At 39.1% G+C, this 17232-nt stretch overlaps 1 protein-coding gene and 1 long non-coding RNA gene across 7 annotated transcripts in view; one reads left to right on the forward strand and one right to left on the reverse strand.

Moving 5' to 3' along the window:
* POC1B (POC1 centriolar protein B) overlaps nucleotides 1-13622 on the forward strand; it is a 102703-nt gene extending 89081 nt beyond the window's left edge. For 3 of the 6 annotated variants that reach the window (XM_032644334.1, XM_032644336.1, XM_032644335.1), the window contains exons 10-11: nucleotides 8568-8786; nucleotides 12097-13622. In XM_032644334.1, the coding sequence (XP_032500225.1) occupies nucleotides 8568-8786; nucleotides 12097-12201 (324 nt within the window). In that variant the 3' untranslated portion in view covers nucleotides 12202-13622. Of the gene's footprint in view, nucleotides 1-6272; nucleotides 6510-6793; nucleotides 8787-12096 lie in introns of all 6 variants that reach the window. The other 3 variants (XR_004351639.1, XM_032644331.1, XM_032644332.1) reach the window with 3 other exon arrangements.
* LOC116760072 lies at nucleotides 8591-12072 on the reverse strand. Its single transcript, XR_004351641.1, has 4 exons — nucleotides 11780-12072; nucleotides 10903-11031; nucleotides 10042-10240; nucleotides 8591-8668 (listed from the first exon to the last, which is right to left on the reverse strand). It is a non-coding gene; the product is annotated as an uncharacterized LOC116760072 (long non-coding RNA).
* Nucleotides 13623-17232: the final 3610 nt, after the last annotated feature.

The following is a 17232-nucleotide window of genomic DNA, read 5'->3' on the forward strand; positions in this document are numbered from 1 at the left end:
TTGAGATCTGCGCCTCACACAGAGCGAGGCTCCAGAAGTATTTGTTAAGTGAACAAACAAAAAGAACCTGAGCAGATACACTCAGCTGGGTAGGAGTAATAAGATGTGTTTTATGCATATTTTAAAATAAGTTTGAACTGGGGGTGGTGGATTTTGAGTTTGTTTTTATTATTTTCAACAGATGATGAATTAGTAAGATTATGACAGAGGGAAATTTGAAAGTTTTCATCTTCCTAAAAATGGATGGGAAGATCATGCAGAACAGTGGCTTTGATCCCAAGGTTACAATACCCAGAGTGCTTTGGCATCTCTTAGATCTATGATTGGTTATGTTTCATACACCTTTCCTACCTGTGTGAGCTTGGGCGAGTTATTTAGTCTCTCTGTATCTCTGTTTCCTAGTTTGAAAAATGAGAATAATAGTAGAACAGAACGTACCTGATCGGGTTATTGTGAAGATTAAACCAGTTAACATGTGTAAAGCACTTGAAACAATGCCAAGTACACAGTAAGCTCTGTACTTGCTGATTGTCACCATCATCATCACCACCACCACCATCATCATTAGAAGTACACATGCCATGTTTGAGGTACCTTCTGTCTGGAACTCTCATATGCCAGTGACAACCAGGAATGAAAAACTGATTAAAAATTTTTTTTAATTCTGTGATTTCTGTGATGCATATATTTGGATTCTTTGTTCTTAAAATAGCTTTAATGAGGTAATTCACATACTAGAAAACTTGCCGTTTTAAAGAGTACAATTTAATGATTTTTAGAATATTCACAAAGTTGTGCAACCATCACTGCTGTCTAATTTTAGAATATTTAATCATTCCAAAAATAATTTTAGAGTATTTTCATCACCCACATACCCATTACCGACCTCTGCCCATTCTTCCCTCCTCCCAGCCCCTGGCAACCACTAATCTCAGTCTGTCTTCCTGTATTTGTCTATTCTGACTATTTCATACATATGGAATCACATAATATGTGGCCTTTGTGTATGGCTTCTTTAACTCAGCCTACTGTTTCCAAGGTTCATCGTGTTGTAGGATGTATCAGTACTTCATTCTTTTTTTGTGGGTAACTGATATCCATTGTAAGGATAATACCACATTTTGTTTTTCCATTAATTATCACAACATTCTGATGTATATAGGTTGTTTCCATTTTATTGGCTATTCTAAATAATGCTGCTGTGTATTCATGTACAAGTTTTAGGTGGATATATGTAAAGGATGTCATTTCTCTTGGGCATATACCAAGGAGTGGAATCACTGGGTCATAGTAATTCAATGTTTAATGTTTTTTTCTTTTTTTTTTTTTTTGAGGTACGCGGGCCTCTCACTGTTGTGGCCTCTCCCGTTGCGGAGCACAGGCTCCGGACGCGCAGGCTCGGCAGCCATGGCTCACGGGCCTAGCCAGTCCGTGGCATGTGGGATCTTCCCAGACCAGGGCACGAACCTGTGTCCCCTGCATCGGCAGGTGGACTCTCAACCACTGCGCCACCAGGGAAGCCCCTGGGTTGTCTTTTTATTGTTGAGTTGTAAGAATTCTTTATATGTTCTCATACAAGTCTCTTATCAAATACATGATTTGCAAATATTTTCCCCAATTCTGCGAGATTTGTTCCCACTTTCTTGTTACCTACTGTTAAAAAATATTTATTTATTTGGCTGCGCCGGGTCTTAGTTGAGACATGCGAGATCTTCTTTGCTGCGTGCAGGGTCTTCATTGTGGCATGCAAACTCTTAGTTATGGCACGTGGTATATAGCCGCCTGACCAGGGATAGAACCTGGGCCCCCTGCATTGGGAGCATGGAGTCTTAGTCACTGGACCACTGGGAAGTCCCTCTTGTTGTCTTTTGAAGCACAAAAGTTGTATGTTTTGATAAAGTCCAATTTGTTATTTTGTCATTTGTTAGTTTGGTATTGTATCTAAGAAGCTTCAGTCTAATCCAAGGTGAGGAAAATTTACTCCTATGTTGTCTTCTAAGATTTGTATTGTTTTAGCTCCTGTAGTTAACTTTATGATCCATTTTGAGTTAATCCTGTACATGGTGTGAGGTAGGGGCCCAAATCCATTCTTTTGAATTTAAAAACACAGTTTTCCCAGCACAGTTTCTTGAAAAAGACTATTATTTTCCATTAAATTATCTTGGCAACCTTGTCAAAAATCAATTGACTGTATATGGAAAGGTCTATCTATTCCATTGATCTATATGTCTGTCCTTATACCAGTCCCATGGCTGTCTTGATTACTGTAGTTTTGTAGTGAATTTTGAAACTGGGAAATGTGAGTCTTGAAATGTGTCCTTCAATATTCTTTTGGCTATTCTGGGTTCCTTGCATTTCTATATGCCTTTTAAGACCCCCATGTCAATATCTTTTAAACAGGCAGCTGGGATTTTGATGGGGATTGTATACCTGTATATATCAATTTGGAGAATATTGCCATCTTAACAATATTAAGTCTTACATTCCATGAACATGGGGTATGGAATGTCTTTTCATTTATTTAGGTCTTTAATTTCTTTCATTGATGGTTTATTTGTAGTTTTTGGTATATAAGCCTTGCACTGTTTTTGTTAAATTTATTCCTAAACATTTTATTCTTTTTGATGCTCATGTAGACTGAGTTGTTTTCTTAATTTTATTTTTAGATTTTTATTGCTCTATGTTCGGAGGGCTTATTTGTTTTATTGTGGTAAAATATACATATCGTAAAATTGACCATTTTAACCATTTTTAAGTGTACAGTTCCCTGGCATTAAGTATTCACAATGTTATGTACCCATCACCACTATTTTGAGATCTTTGTCATCATTTCAAACAGAAACTCTGTCCTCATTATGGGTACATAAGCTCCATGTTTCTTCTCCCCTCCAGCTCGTGGTAACCTATACTCTCTCTGAATTTGCCTATTCCAGGTACCTCATATTAATGGAATCATATGGTATTTTCTTTTGTGTCTTGTTTTCACTTAGTATGTTTTCAAGGTTCATCCATGTTGTAGCATGTAGTAGAATTCTATTTATTTTTATGGTTAAATAATATTCAGTTGTATGTGTGTACCACATTTTGTTTATACATTTATTTGTTGATTGGTACTGGGTTGTTTTTATCTTTTGACTATTGTGAATAATGCCACTATGAATATTGGTGTACAAGTATCTGTTCAAGTCCTTGCTTTCAGTTCTTGTGGATATATACTCAGGAGTGGAATTGCTAGATTGTATGCTAATTCTGTGTTGCAACCTTTTGAGGAATAGCCAAACTGTTTTCCACATCAGGTGACCACTTTATATTCCCACAGCAATGCATGAGGGTTCCAATTTCTCCACCAACGCTTATTATTTTCATTTTTTAAAGTAATAGTTTTTTATTTTATATTGGGGTATAATTGATTTACAATGTTGTGTTAGTTTCAGGTGTACAGCAAAGTGATTCAGTTATACATATATAATCTCCATTCTTTTTCAGATTCTTTTCCCATATACGTTTTTACAGAATATTGAGTAGAATTCCCTGTGCTATAAGTAGGTCCTTGTTGATTATCTATTTTATATATAGTAGTGTGTAGATGGTAATCCAAAACTCCTAATTTATCCCTCCCCCTGACCTGTCCCCTTTGGTAACCATAAGTTTGTCTTCAAAGTCTGTGAGTCTGTTTCTCTTTTGTAATTAAGTTCATTTGTATCATCCTTTTAGAGTCCACATATAAGTGATATATATTTATCCTTCTCTGTCTGACTTACTTCACTTAGTATGATAATCTTTAGGTACATCCATGTTGCTGCAAATAGCATTATTTCATTCCTTTTTATGTCTGAGTAATATCTCCTTGTATATATGTACCACATCTTCTGTACCACATCTTCTTTATCCATTCATCTGTCGATGAACATTTAGGTTGCTTCTGTGTCCTGGCTATTGTAAATAGTGCTGCAATGAACAATGGGGTGCATGTACCTTTTCGAATTACGGTTTTCTCCAGATATATGCCCAGGAGTGGGATTGCTGGGTCACATGGCAGTTCTGTTTTTAGTTGTTTTGTTTGTTTGTTTTGTGGTAAGCGGGCCTCTCACTGTTGTGGCCTCTCCTGTTGCGGAGCACAGGCTCCGGACGTGCAGGTTCAGTGGCCATGGCTCATGGGCCCAGCCACTCTGCGGCATGTGGGATCTTCCTGGACCGGGGCACAAACCCGTGTCCGCTGCATCGGCAGGCGGACTCTCAACCACTGCACCACCAGGGAAGCCCTGTTCTTAGTTTTTTAAGGAACCTCTATACTGTTCAATTTTTTATAATAGTTTCAGAATAGTTTCAGAAAGACAGGTATTAACTCTTCTCTAAATGTTTGATAGAATTCACCTGTGAAGCCATCTGATTCTGGACTTTTCTTTGTTGGAAGATTTTTAATCACAGTTTCAATTTCAGTACTTGTGATTGGTCTGTTTATATTTTCTATTTCTTTCTGGTTCAGTCTTAGAATATTATACCTAAGGATTTTTCCATTTCTTCTAGGTTGCCCATTTTATTGGTATAGAGTTGCTTGTAGTAGTCTCTTATGATCCTTTGTATTTCTGTGGTGTCTGTTGTAACTTCTTTTTCATTTCAAATTTTATTGATTTGAGGTCTCTCCTTTTTTTTCCTTATGAGTCTGGCTGAAGGTTTATCAATTTTATTTATCTTCTCAAAGAACCAGCTTTTAGTTTCATTGATCTTTTCTATTGTTTTCTTTGTCTCTATTTTACTTCCCCTCTGATCTTTATTTCTTTCCTTGTACTAACTTTGGGTTTTGTCTGTTGTTCTTTCTCTAGTTGCTTTAGGTAGAAGGGTAGGTTTATTTGAGATTTTTCTTGTTTCCTGAGGTAAGACTATCACTGTAAATTTCTCTGCTTTTGCTGCATCCCATAGGTTTTGGAACATCGTGCTTTCGTTTTCATTTGTCTCTAGGTATTTGTTGATTTCCTCAGTGATCCATTGGTTGTTTAGTAGCATATTGTTTAGCCTCCAGGTGTTTGTGTTTTTTAGTTTTTTTCCTTGTAGTTGATTTCTAATCTCATAGCATTGTGGTCAAAAAAGATCCTTGATATGACTTCCATTTTCTTAAATATACCAAGGTTTGCTTTGTGGCCCAGCATGTAATCTATCCTGGAGAATGTTCCATGTGCACTTGAGAAGAATGTCTATTCTGCTGCTTTTGAATGGAATGCACTATAAATATCAATTAAGTCTATCTGGTCTAACATGTCATTTAAGGCCTGTGTTTCCCTATTGATTTTCTGTCTGGATCTGTTCATTGATGTAAGTGGGGTGTTAAAGACCCCCCCCATTATTGTGTTACTGTCAGTTTCTCTTTTTGTGGCTGTTAGTGTTTGTGTTTGCCTTATATACTGAGATGCTCCTATGTTGGGTGCATATATATTTCAATTGTTATACCTTCTTCTCAGATTGATCCCTTGATCATCATGTACTGCCCTTGTCTCTTGTAACAGTCTTTATTTTAAAGTCTGTTTCTTCTGAGATGAGTATTGCTACTCCAGCTTTCTTTTGATTTCCATTTGCATGGAATACCTTTTTCCATTTCCTCACTTTCAGTCTGTATGTGTCCCTAGATCTGAAGTGGGTCTCTTGTAGACAGCATATATGGGTCTTGATTTTGTATCTGTTCAGCCAGTCTGTGTCTTTTGGTTTGAACCTTAAATTCGTTTATGTTTAAGGTAATTATCTATATGTATGTTCTTATTGCCATTTTGTTAATTGTTTTGGATTTGTTTTTCTAGGTCTTTTTTCTTTCCTTCCTCTTTTGTTCTCTCCTGTTGTGATTTGATGACTAACTTTAGTGTTGTGTTGGGATTGCTTTTTCTTTTGTGTGCGTGTGTATCTATTGTAGATTTTCAGTTTGCCATTACCATGAGGTTTTGATATAGCCATATATATTATATAATATATATATCTCACATACAAGATTGTTTCAAGTTGCTGGTCTCTTGATTTCTAATGCATTTCCAATATATCCTACATTTGTACTCTCCTCGAGATTGCTGGTTTTGATATCATATTCGTATGTGGATGACTTCTTACCTTTATGTTTGCCTTTATCAGTGAGCTTTCCCATTCGTAATTTTCTCATTTCTAGTTGTGGCCTTTTCTGCCTAGAGAAGTTCCTTTAGCATGTGTCATAAAGCTGGTTTGGTGGTGCTGAATTCTCCTAGCTTTTACTTGTCTGTAAAGCTTTTTTTTTTTTTTTTTTTTTTTTTTTTTAGGTACGCGGGCCTCTCACCGCTGTGGCCTCTCCCGTTGCAGAGCACAGGCTCCGGACGCGCAGGCTCAGCGGCCATGGCTCACGGGCCCAGCCGCTCCGCGCATGTGGGATCCTCCCAGACCGGGGCACGAACCCACGTCCCCTGCATCGGCAGGCGGACTCTCAACCACTGCGCCACCAGGGAAGCCCCTGTAAAGCTTTTGATTTCTCCCTCGAATCTGAACCAGAGCCTTGCTGGGTAGAGTATTCTTGGTTATAGGTTTTTCCCTTTCATCACTTTAAATATATCATGCCACTCCCTTCTGGCCTGCAGAGTTTCTGCTGAAAAATCAGCTGATAACCTTATGGGGATTCCCTTGTATGTTACATGCTGCTTTTCCCTTGTTGCTTTTAGTATTTTCTCCTTGCTTTACTTTTTGTCAGTTTGATTAATGTGTCTTGTTGTGTTCCTCCTTGGGTTTATCCTGTATGGGACACTCTGTGCTTCCTGGACTTGGGTGACTGTTTCCTTTCCCATGTTAGGTAAGTTTTTGGCTATTATCTCTTCAGATATTTTCTCAGGCCCTTTCTCTCTCTCTTCTCCTTCTGGAACCCCTATAATGTGAATGTTGGTGTGTTTAATGTTGTTCCAGAGGTCTCTGAGAGTGTCCTTATTTCTATTCATTCTTTTTTCTTTAATATGTTCCATGACAGTGATCTCCAGCAATATATTCCAGCTCACTTGTTCTTCTGCCTCATTTATTCTGCTAATTGATTCCTTCTAGAGTATTTTTCATTTCAGTTATTGTATTGTTCACCTCTTTGATTTTTAAATCTTCTATAGCTCTTTTTTAAACATTTCTTGTGCCTTCATTCTTTTTGTGAGATCTTGGATCGTCTTTACTATCATTACTCTTTTTTTTTTCAGGAAGATTGTCTATCTCCACTTCACTTAGTTGTTCTTCTGGGGTTTTATCTTGTTCCTTTGTCTGGAATATATTTACCTGCCGTTTCGTTTTATCTAACTCCTGTGTTTGCAGTCTCCGTTTCTGAGGCTGCAGGTTTGTAGTTCCTCTACCTTCTGGTGTCTGCACCCTGGTGGGTGAGGTTGGTCTAGGGGGCTGTGTGCAGGTTTCCTGGTGGGAGGGACTGGTGCCTGCCCACTGATGGGTGGAGCTGCATCTTTTCCCACTGGTGGGCAAGGCCATGTCAAGGGGTGTGTTTAGAGATGGCTGTGGGCTCAGGATGACTTTAGGCAGCCTGTCTGCTGATGGGTGGTGGTGTGTTCCCACCCTGTTGGTTGGTTGGCCCGTGGCATCCTAGCACTGGAGCCTGCAGGTTGTTGGGTGGGGCCAGGTCTCAGTGCCAAAATGGCGACCTCCAGTAGAGCTCATGCAGATGAATATTCCCCGGGGCCTCCACCACCATCGTCCTTGTCCCCACAGTGAGCCACAGTCAACCCCCGCCTCCCCAGGAGACCCTCCAAGACCTGCAGGTAGGTCTGGCCCAGGCTCCTGTGGAGTCACTGCTTTGCCCTGTATCTCAGTGCACATGAAACCTTGTGTGGGACCTCCAGGAGTGGAGTCTCTGTTTCCCTCAGTCCTGTGGAGCTCCTGCACTCTAGCCCTACTGGCCTTCAAATCCAAAAGCTCTGGGGGCTCCTCTTCCTCCTGATGCCAGTCCCCCTGGCTGGGGGAGGGCCTGAGATGGGGCTCAGAACTCTGCCTCCTGTGGGAAAACCTCTGTGATATAATTATTTTCCAGTTTGTGGGTCACCCACCTGGTGGTTATGGGATTTGATTATACTGTGAATGCACCCCTCCTACTGTCTTGTGTGGCTTCTTCTTTGTCTTTGGATGTAGAGTATCTTTTTGGTAGGTTCTCATCTTTTTTTCGATTGTTGTTCAGCAGTTAGCTGTGATTTTGGTGTTTTCATGAGGGGAGGTAAGCTCAAGTCCTTCTACTCTGCCATCTTGTCTCCTCCCCATAGAAATCAAATAATCCTCACCTTAATGGATGTGACTTTTTAAAAATCAAGAATTAGCATGTAACCACCTTTTTAATGGTAGAACACCTGATCTTTCAGACAGATACATACAATTTTATTGGAAAAAAAATCAAGGAAAATCGTGAATTTCGTCCATCCTTTTTTAGCCTTTTTTTCCTTCTTATAATTGTAGTTTCCATAATTTGCTGTAGTTGAAGATGAACAATTAAAGCTGGGCTTTTAAAAGAGGAACATTGAAAACTTTTTAATATTATATCATTTTAAAGTTTGGAAAATATAACTCTTCCTATCTTTTCTATGGTGTCAAAGACAACGGAAACCACTGTTCATACTCTACCAGACAAGGGTGAAGAGATCTGCGGATATTTCTTGAACCCTTCTTTAATGTCATCAGAATGTTCACCTACAACCTTGAAAAAGAAAACAGAAGAAATGAGTGACCTCCCTTCTGAGAATCAACGAAGCATACCACTCGCTGTGACCGACGCATTGGAGCATATTATGGAACAGCTCAATGTTTTGACACAGGTGGGTTGGCGCACTTTTCACTTAGTCGCAAGTTTTTCTTTCTTAGCAAGGCAAGTTCAAAGGTGGTAGTTAATACAGCAGCACCTGCTGTGCTGAGCCGCTCTAAACCTAAGGCAAAGTCAGAGCCCACACACACGTATGCATGTGTGCACACACACACTGTACTCTATCTAGCATCTGAGGCCCACAGGCAAATAGGGGAGACCATGTACTTCATGCTACAAATGTATTATTTGATTTTGGACAGTAATGTTTTGCCGTAAGAATTTTTGATGCCATGTATTCAGATTTGGACATTATCAAAGAAATATTTAGGGCAATAAGAAAAATGTATTGGGATTAATCATTTCGGTTAGAATGAAATTTTGGCATTGCTTTAGTTTTTCACTCTGAAGAAGTTCTCTCTGTCCAATGTTTAACTTCCCTCATTCCAAAGCTCCTTACGTTGATGCTCTGTTCTTCTGGAGGTGAGGTTTCCACATTCCCCTTTTAGAATATTACCCAGTCCTTTGATGCCAGTATACTTTTGCAAGAAGGGATACCATGGATCTTAACATATCAAAGGTCTTCCAACTCTTGGTCAGGAAATACAGATGTCATTTAATGGAAGCGGTGTATTAAGATGGATACATCAGAGGTTGCCCTTCCAGCTCTGCTCAGTGTTTCCTTTGAAGAATTCTTATTGTTCCTCTTTGATAAACAGAATGAGGATCCAGAGCAGACACTGTCCTAAATTATACAGAAAGAGGCTATAATGTGAACTAGAGAAGACGTCAGTTACTTTTGTAGAATAAATATTTCAAGTTGAAATTGCTCATGCATAGAAATCATCTAATTCTTATTCTCAACCCTGGCTGTACATTCTAATCGCCAGGGCAGTTAAGAATCATCCAGACGTCCAGTTCTCATCTCCAGAGAATTCAAGGCCCTGGCATCGGACTTTTAAGGTTCCATTTTGGGTTAAGAGCCAGTAATTAAAATTTTTACCCTTTAGATAACATCTCAGGGCCTTGGAGTTAAGGGATGTGGATGGATGTGGGTCATGACAAATTGTGAGAACAAGCCTTGTGAGACCTTGGAGTCGTAAGATCTGTTCAATGAAAATCATAGGAAAATCATCAATTTTTGCTCTGCAGTATTGTGCTAGAGTGTGTGTTTATCAGACTTTCCTTTCCTTTAAAAGGCAGTTTTTCTCTCAGCTTCATGCCAGCTTTAGTTTTGGTTGGCCTGTTTCCCAGGGCCCTGGCTTCCTCACCTGCACTGTCACATTGGTGGCAAGTCCTCTTTAGGGTCTTTCCATCTTCTACTCTGTCAGCTTCGTGACTCATTTTGCCTTCTTTAATGGATCACTTTAAACTTTATTGAAAGTCTGTAATTTTTTACTTTTAATTTCCTTCAAATATGAAAAGTTAAAAGCAGGCACAGCACACTTGCAAAATGGGAACAGTGTGAATCTGTGGGCAAATAACAAGTAAAATAAACACATTCAGATTCACTTTAATTACAGATGACTGAACATCTCCTAACCCAGTGGACATCTCCTAACCCAGTGGCAGTGCTTATAATTCAGTACAGATTGTAGTATCACTTTCTCATTATAACTTTTAAGATGGTTGGTAGGTGAGTGGAGTTAACCAGGGTTAAAGGTGTTGATGATACACATATCAAAAGCTTCTGCATCTTACATTGTGATAAGTATCAGGCAAAATGCTTGGCACATAATAGGCACTCAAGAAATAGTAGAAAGTATTATCAGCATTGCCGTTAATTTCAATGAATCATGATCTATAGTATGGAATATGAGAGCAAAAACTATTAGATAGTTTTTTTTTTTTAAACTGATTGATTGCCTTCAGAGGCTGGTAGGGAATCAATTGTAACCAAGCATTTATTATGCTGCTTTTCCTATATGACCTGTACTACCAGGTAACCAAATAATATATGAGAGAAGTGTCTTGTATAAATTATCTCAACTAATACATTTTTTAAGTGATGGAATTAGAATATCACTGGCAATCTCTAAGAATCGATAGATCTAGACATTAAGTAGCTACTGACAACACAGAAAAAGAAGCAAATGTTATTATTGTACCCTCAAAAGAAAGAAGAGTCTTACCAAGCCTTTGAATCCAGCTTCCAATTTACATAAAATACAGAGGGTAGAAGAACAGATTAAACTGTACCCAGAGTACGCAGTCCCTAAAATCCAGACTGGTAGAGGTGCTGCAGGTCAAATGGCCTGAACCTGTCCAAAGACAAATTATAAAGAAAATAAATGGAGTGAGTAGGGATCTGTAGATTAAAAGACTTTAAATGACATCAAATCTTGAAAATGGGTAAGATATAGTGTCTAGGGATGTACACTTGAAAGATAAAACTATAAAGACCTGCAGAAAAGTGAGTATTATAATGGTCAGAATAGGGGCTATTATGGGGGAAGGTGCACGCAAGGCACTCTGGGGTGGCTGGCAGAGTTCTAGTTCTTGACCTGGGTGTTGGTCATAAGCGTGCTTTTCTTGTGAGAGTTCATTAAGTGCCACATGTTTTTCATGCAACTTCCTGAATCTATTTTATCGTATAGTTTTTTTAAAAGATAAAAGACTGAAGATGAAGTAGTCTATCACTATTAGATTTAAAAGTAGTCGCACGCAGGTGTGTAGTTATATACTCACTCACAAGCTGAAGGAGTTAGAATATCTAAGATTCACGAAGTCCTGTGTGGCAGGCACCAGCTTAAGCATTTTACGTGCCGTATTTCATTTAGTCAGTCTTCCTAACAACCCTATGAGTTGCTGTCATCTTCTGGGTGCAGAAAGGGGTAGCAGTCATTATATTTTCAAAGTAAGCTAGGTATCCAGCCGTCTAGGGTAATATAGGTATGGTCCGTCATGGATTGATTGTGACAGAAGGACCAGTGATGCCATTTAAGTAGCAGTGGGGTTATGTGGCATTCCATCCCCACCTCCCCCATCCCATGTCACCTGTGACACTACCTAACATGCCTCATGTGGCCTCTTCTCTGGCAGCAATGCTTTAGAAGATCAGACTTCAGAATTGCCTACAGAGGCTTGATCATTTACTCCATTTTCCTCAAATGGTTCCCTTTTTTTTCTTTTCCTCAAACTGCTTGACAGTGCTTTGCCTTGTGTTAGGGCACAGAAGCGGGGCAAGTTCTGGGGTTCATTTCTGAGCCAACCTCCTGGCGAAAGGGTGGCATTCCAGTTCTGAAAAAGATCAGTGCTGAGATTATCATCATCATCCTCACCACCAGGTCACCAGGCATTGATTCTTTTGTCCTCCTTTTTTGCAGACTGTTTCAATCCTGGAGCAGCGACTGACTTTGACAGAGGATAAGCTGAAAGACTGCCTTGAAAATCAGCAAAGGCTTTTCAATGCTATCCAACAGAAAAGTTGAACAGAAAGATATGAGCAGAGGCACGAGAAATGTACACGTACCCAGGAAGGTAGTACAAGATGCTTTATGCAACACAACCATGTGCTAATTATCATGGCATTTCTTAAAAGGGTGAGCAACAAAAGGCAGAAAAGGCATAATTAAGGACTAATTTAAACACACAAATCAATGCCAAGGACTAATTCAAATCATTACCATTTATGATTGCAGTAATAAAGTGATACACGTTCAAGTGGCTCTGTATTTTCCCCCATATTATTTTAAATGTCAGTTTTCATTAATAGTCCAAATCCTGCTAGTAAAGTCGTCAAATCTCTGTATTTCACTGTTACTCCAAATTGACCATGTTCAGGCAATTCCTTAAACACCTGGTGTACTTTTTTAGTGTAAACTACCCTTGGAGTGAAATAATTCACTTACCTCTAAAACAGCATTTTGTATGCAGAGAATGAATTAATGATCTGATTTGTATTTCTTTCTGTTAAAAAAAAAATTCTTTACCTTATCTATGCCTTGAAAAGATGATCTCATAGAACTCCCAAACCGCAGAATTTCCACAGCAAGAATACACTTACTTTAATTAGCAACAGCACATACAGGACATACGGCAGGGGGTTTCGATTTAATTTATGGTGTACATTGTTCATTGTTTATTCTTTGACCAACCTAAAAGAAAATGAAGAGTTAGAAATATGTAAAGTGCACAAGTCTGCTTCCGTAGGTGAATGCACTGAATGATTTGGGTTGTATCCAAACCTGTGATCTCAGTTTACGAAGATTAAGTTAGTGCAGAATCCTCAAAACCCAGAACGACGGCAACAGCAATATTTAAAAATATACACACATGTATGTTCACATTCTTCAGAAATGTTTAGGGTGATTTTGTAGCTGAATATAAGTACTTTAAAAGAACATTTGCATCGTCTTCCTATTTTTTTTTAATGAATTGTGATTTGAAACAAAATGAAAATGAGCCAGGCATTCTAAAAGATCTTCGTTTTAAATTAAGAATTTTATCTTAAACAAAATAAGAGATTAAATTGAAAAAAACTGAATTTAGTTTGCATTTCTGTTAACCTATATCTAGAACAGAAGGTAGGAGAAGGCAGTCCACATTTATGATGCCTGTAGGCATATCATGGGGAAAATACTGTCTATGCTTTGGAAAAGAAAAAAGTCCTGTTTATCTAGGAGTCTATATTTAGAAATTTCTCAAAGCAATTTTGATTGTATTGTCATCTCGTGTGTTTTAAGTGACTTTTTAGATAACACTAAGTGTGAACTTCTAGACAGTTTCAAGAGTTTATAAGACTAAGTGGCACTGTATTTTATCACCTCATTGAGAAGACTAAGAAATGAAATGTCCTACCAATTTTTATCTACTTTTTTAATGCTTCAAACAATAAAGACATTTTACCTTTTAAAAAGTTGTTTCTTTTTAAATGATTAAAATCTAGAAATGCTAAACTTCTTATCTAGCTCACTCACCTTTAACCTTCATAACAATCTCCTGGAGAAGTTGTCAAAACAGTTCTGGCCCTTTGCCCCGAGTTTATGATTCACTAGGTCTGGTCTGGTGAGGCCCAATAATCTGCATCTCTAACAAGCTCACAGGAGATGTAATGCTGTTGGCCTCAGGCCCACACTTTAGAAACCACTGGCCAGCTATAGCCACTTCCTGCAACGTGGTATTGCCACACCTTTTACAGTCATAGAACTTTATAAGTGATATAAAAACAGTGAGGATGTAAGTTTAAAAGCCTTGACACTTTTTCAGGAGGGTTATTTTATAAGCCCCCCAACACCTCTTTTATGCTTTTGAGGCTTCTTTTCGTCAGATGCCAGCCTCTCATCTGTCCTAGCTGCATGTTCACTGCATGATCAACATCTCCACTTGGACGACATGGCAGGCAGCCTCTGAGTATGTCCACAGCCAAACTCTGCTGCGCCTCACCCCCACCCACAGCCAGCTCCTCCCCTCGTCTTCCCATCTCCATAAATGGCAACTCTCCTTCAAGGCGCTCAGGCTGAAGACCTCAGAGTTATCCTTAAATCCTTGGTCTCACTCTCCACTCCCATTCCTTCAGCAAATCTCATGAGAACATATGAAACACCTGATCATTTCTCACACCTCCATCAGCCACCAAAACCCAGGCCACCATCATCTCTTACCTGGATGTCTGCAGTGCCTCTTAACTGTCTCCCACTGTCACCCTTGCACAGTAGGCCACAGTGGTTCTTGAAAAGCCTGAGTTCATACCATACGACCCAGCAATCCCACTACTGGGCATATACCCTGAGAAAACCGTAATTCAAAAAGAGTCACATACCACAATTTTCACTGCAGCTCTATTTACAATAGCCAGGACATGGAAGCAACCTAAGTGTCCATCAACAGATGAATGGATACAGAAGATGTGGCACATACATACTCAGCACATACATACTCAGGAATATTACTCAGCCATAAAAAGAAATGAAATTGAGTTATTTGTAGTGAGGTGGATGGACCTAGAGTCTGTCATACAGAGTGAAGTAAGTCAGAAAGAAAAACAAATACCATATGCTAACACATATATATGGAATCTAAAAAAAAAAAAAAAAGAAAATGGTTCTGAAGAACCCAGAGGCAGGACAGTAATAAAGACACAGATGTAGAGAATGGACTTGAGGACATGGGGAGGGGGAAGGGTAAGCTGTGACGAAGTGAGAGAGTGGCATGGACATATATACACTACCAAATGTAAAATAGCTAGTGGGAAGCAGCCTCATAGCACAGGGAGATCAGCTCTGTGCTTTGTGACCACCTAGAGGGGTGGGATAGGGAGGGTGGGAGGGAGACGCAACAGGGAGGAGATCCGGGGATATATGTATATGTATAGCTGACTCACCTTGTTATAAAGCAGAAACTAACACACCATTGTAAAGCAATTATACTCTAAAAAAGAAAGAAAGAAAAGCCCGAGTTCAAACATGTGGCTCTTCAGCTCCAAACCCTTCAGGACTTCCCACCTTAGAGTAAAAGCCCAAGACTTGACAGTAGTGATGTGCTCCTAACCTCTTCACCTTAGACCTCCCCTCCCCCTTGGGGGTCACCCTTACTCACTGCCCTCTGGCAGCAGTGGCCTCTCTGCTTCCCTTTGTAGAAGCAAAATGGTTCCCACCTAAGGGCATCTGTACTTGAGGGCATTTGTACTTGCCATTTCCTCTGCCTGGAGCTCTGTCCCCAGGTATCCCTCGTAACATTCCAGCCCTGCTCACATTCTGCCTCTTCAGAGGTGCTCTTCCTAACCGGCCTATATGGAATAGTAACCCTCCATTCACTCCCTCTGGTATATAGCTCTGGTACAACACAGGTTGCAACACAGTTACAGTCCTGCCTCTTCCACTGTGAACCGACCTTCTCAAAAACCAAGCACTGTCACCTTTATATTCCCCATCTACCACAGTACCTCGTTCATAGGCTGAGCTCAACAGATAGGTGTCCAAAAACAATGCTCAACCTAAAAGTTGAGAATTATGTTTTATCCAGTGGGCTTACTGAGATAAGCCCAAGATACAGCTTCTCAGATAGCTCTGAGGGATTATTTACAAAGAGGTTAAGACAGGAGCCAGGATATAAAGGAGTTTTGCAAACAAAACAATACAAACAAACGAAACAAAACAAACAAAACGAACAAGAACAGGTAGTCAGAACATCAAAAGATTACTGTTAGAGAAAAACCAGACATCTCAAGTTAATGAACTTTAGCACTTTTCCATGTATGGGAAGATGCAAGAGTCTGGGCTTATTGAAATTATTCCTTTGATATGCACCTTAACTATCTAGGGCCAGTATCCTGTTTTTCTCCATCCTGAATTCCCCTCAGGGTGCACAGTTGGTGGCTGCAGTGGCTGCAGCATCCTTTGTTTACTGAAATGCTGGTAAGTTCTATGTCCACAACGTTTCCTATTGGTCATAAATTCAACCAACATTTGGGAGGCATTTAATGACCAATTTTGTCCCACAGTGCTAGGAAGGCTCATTCCTAGATCAGGCGAAGACTGTGTGATAGGCTATTCAATCCGCTCATTTTTTGGATTAGGGCTATTGATCTTCTAAAATTCTCTGGATCAGCTGGTCTTACTAGACTATTATGATCCAGGTAATGTTTTCCTTTGTTGCTTCTTCCCATATCTAGAGTTGCATGCACTATTACAATTATTCTATGTAGTTATATATGATCCACTACCTCAAGACTTTTAGCCATCATTAATTTTGTCAGAGGCCTGGTTATACACTGGGTAGTGTAAGAGATAACAATCCTATAAAATAGAATAAGTAATATAGCTAGTAACATTAATAAGGTCATAGTACAGCAAAGAGAGACACAAGGTATAAATAATTTGAAAACAACAAGAGAGCAAATTAAAACAATGATTAGTATAACTAGTTATAATCTGGTTGCAATAAGCCATCAAGTCCACAGGGGAGCCACCTGGAGAAGCCAAATTCTGGAAGAATCAGGTAGAGAGAAAAAGCTAAATGTTTCATAATCATTTACAAAAGTATACTTTATCAACTTGTTGCAGGTCACAGTTAGCATAAGAGGAAAGATTTTCTGGAAAAGATTAAAAGGCAGTATATTTCAGAAGAGAGTCTGAATAAAATTGTCTTATGTATCAGTTCATTCAGTCCCATGTAACTAATTCCTGTTGATCTGGATGAAGTCATCAGGTTTTTTTCATTAGAGTTTTAAACTTTCCTACCCAGTTCAGTTGTATGATATAAAAGTTATCAGAAACCCTAATTTATCAAAAAGTCCTTTTTATGAATCTTCCTGAAGATCCTCATTTTATAAAATCAGAGTAAAACAATGATTGATTTTAAATGACAAAGATTTAAAATGGTATTGCTAAAGATCTGATTACAATGCAATTGACAAGAAACTTGGGATATTTTTGTGACATACAACATTTTGGGATAATAGAATTATGACTGATAACATAACAGGACATATCAGATTTTTAGGAATTTCATATAAATTTTGG

The sequence above is a fragment of the Phocoena sinus genome, chromosome 10 (assembly GCF_008692025.1).
Source record: "Phocoena sinus isolate mPhoSin1 chromosome 10, mPhoSin1.pri, whole genome shotgun sequence".
In the NCBI taxonomy this organism is placed as follows: Eukaryota; Metazoa; Chordata; class Mammalia; order Artiodactyla; family Phocoenidae; genus Phocoena; species Phocoena sinus.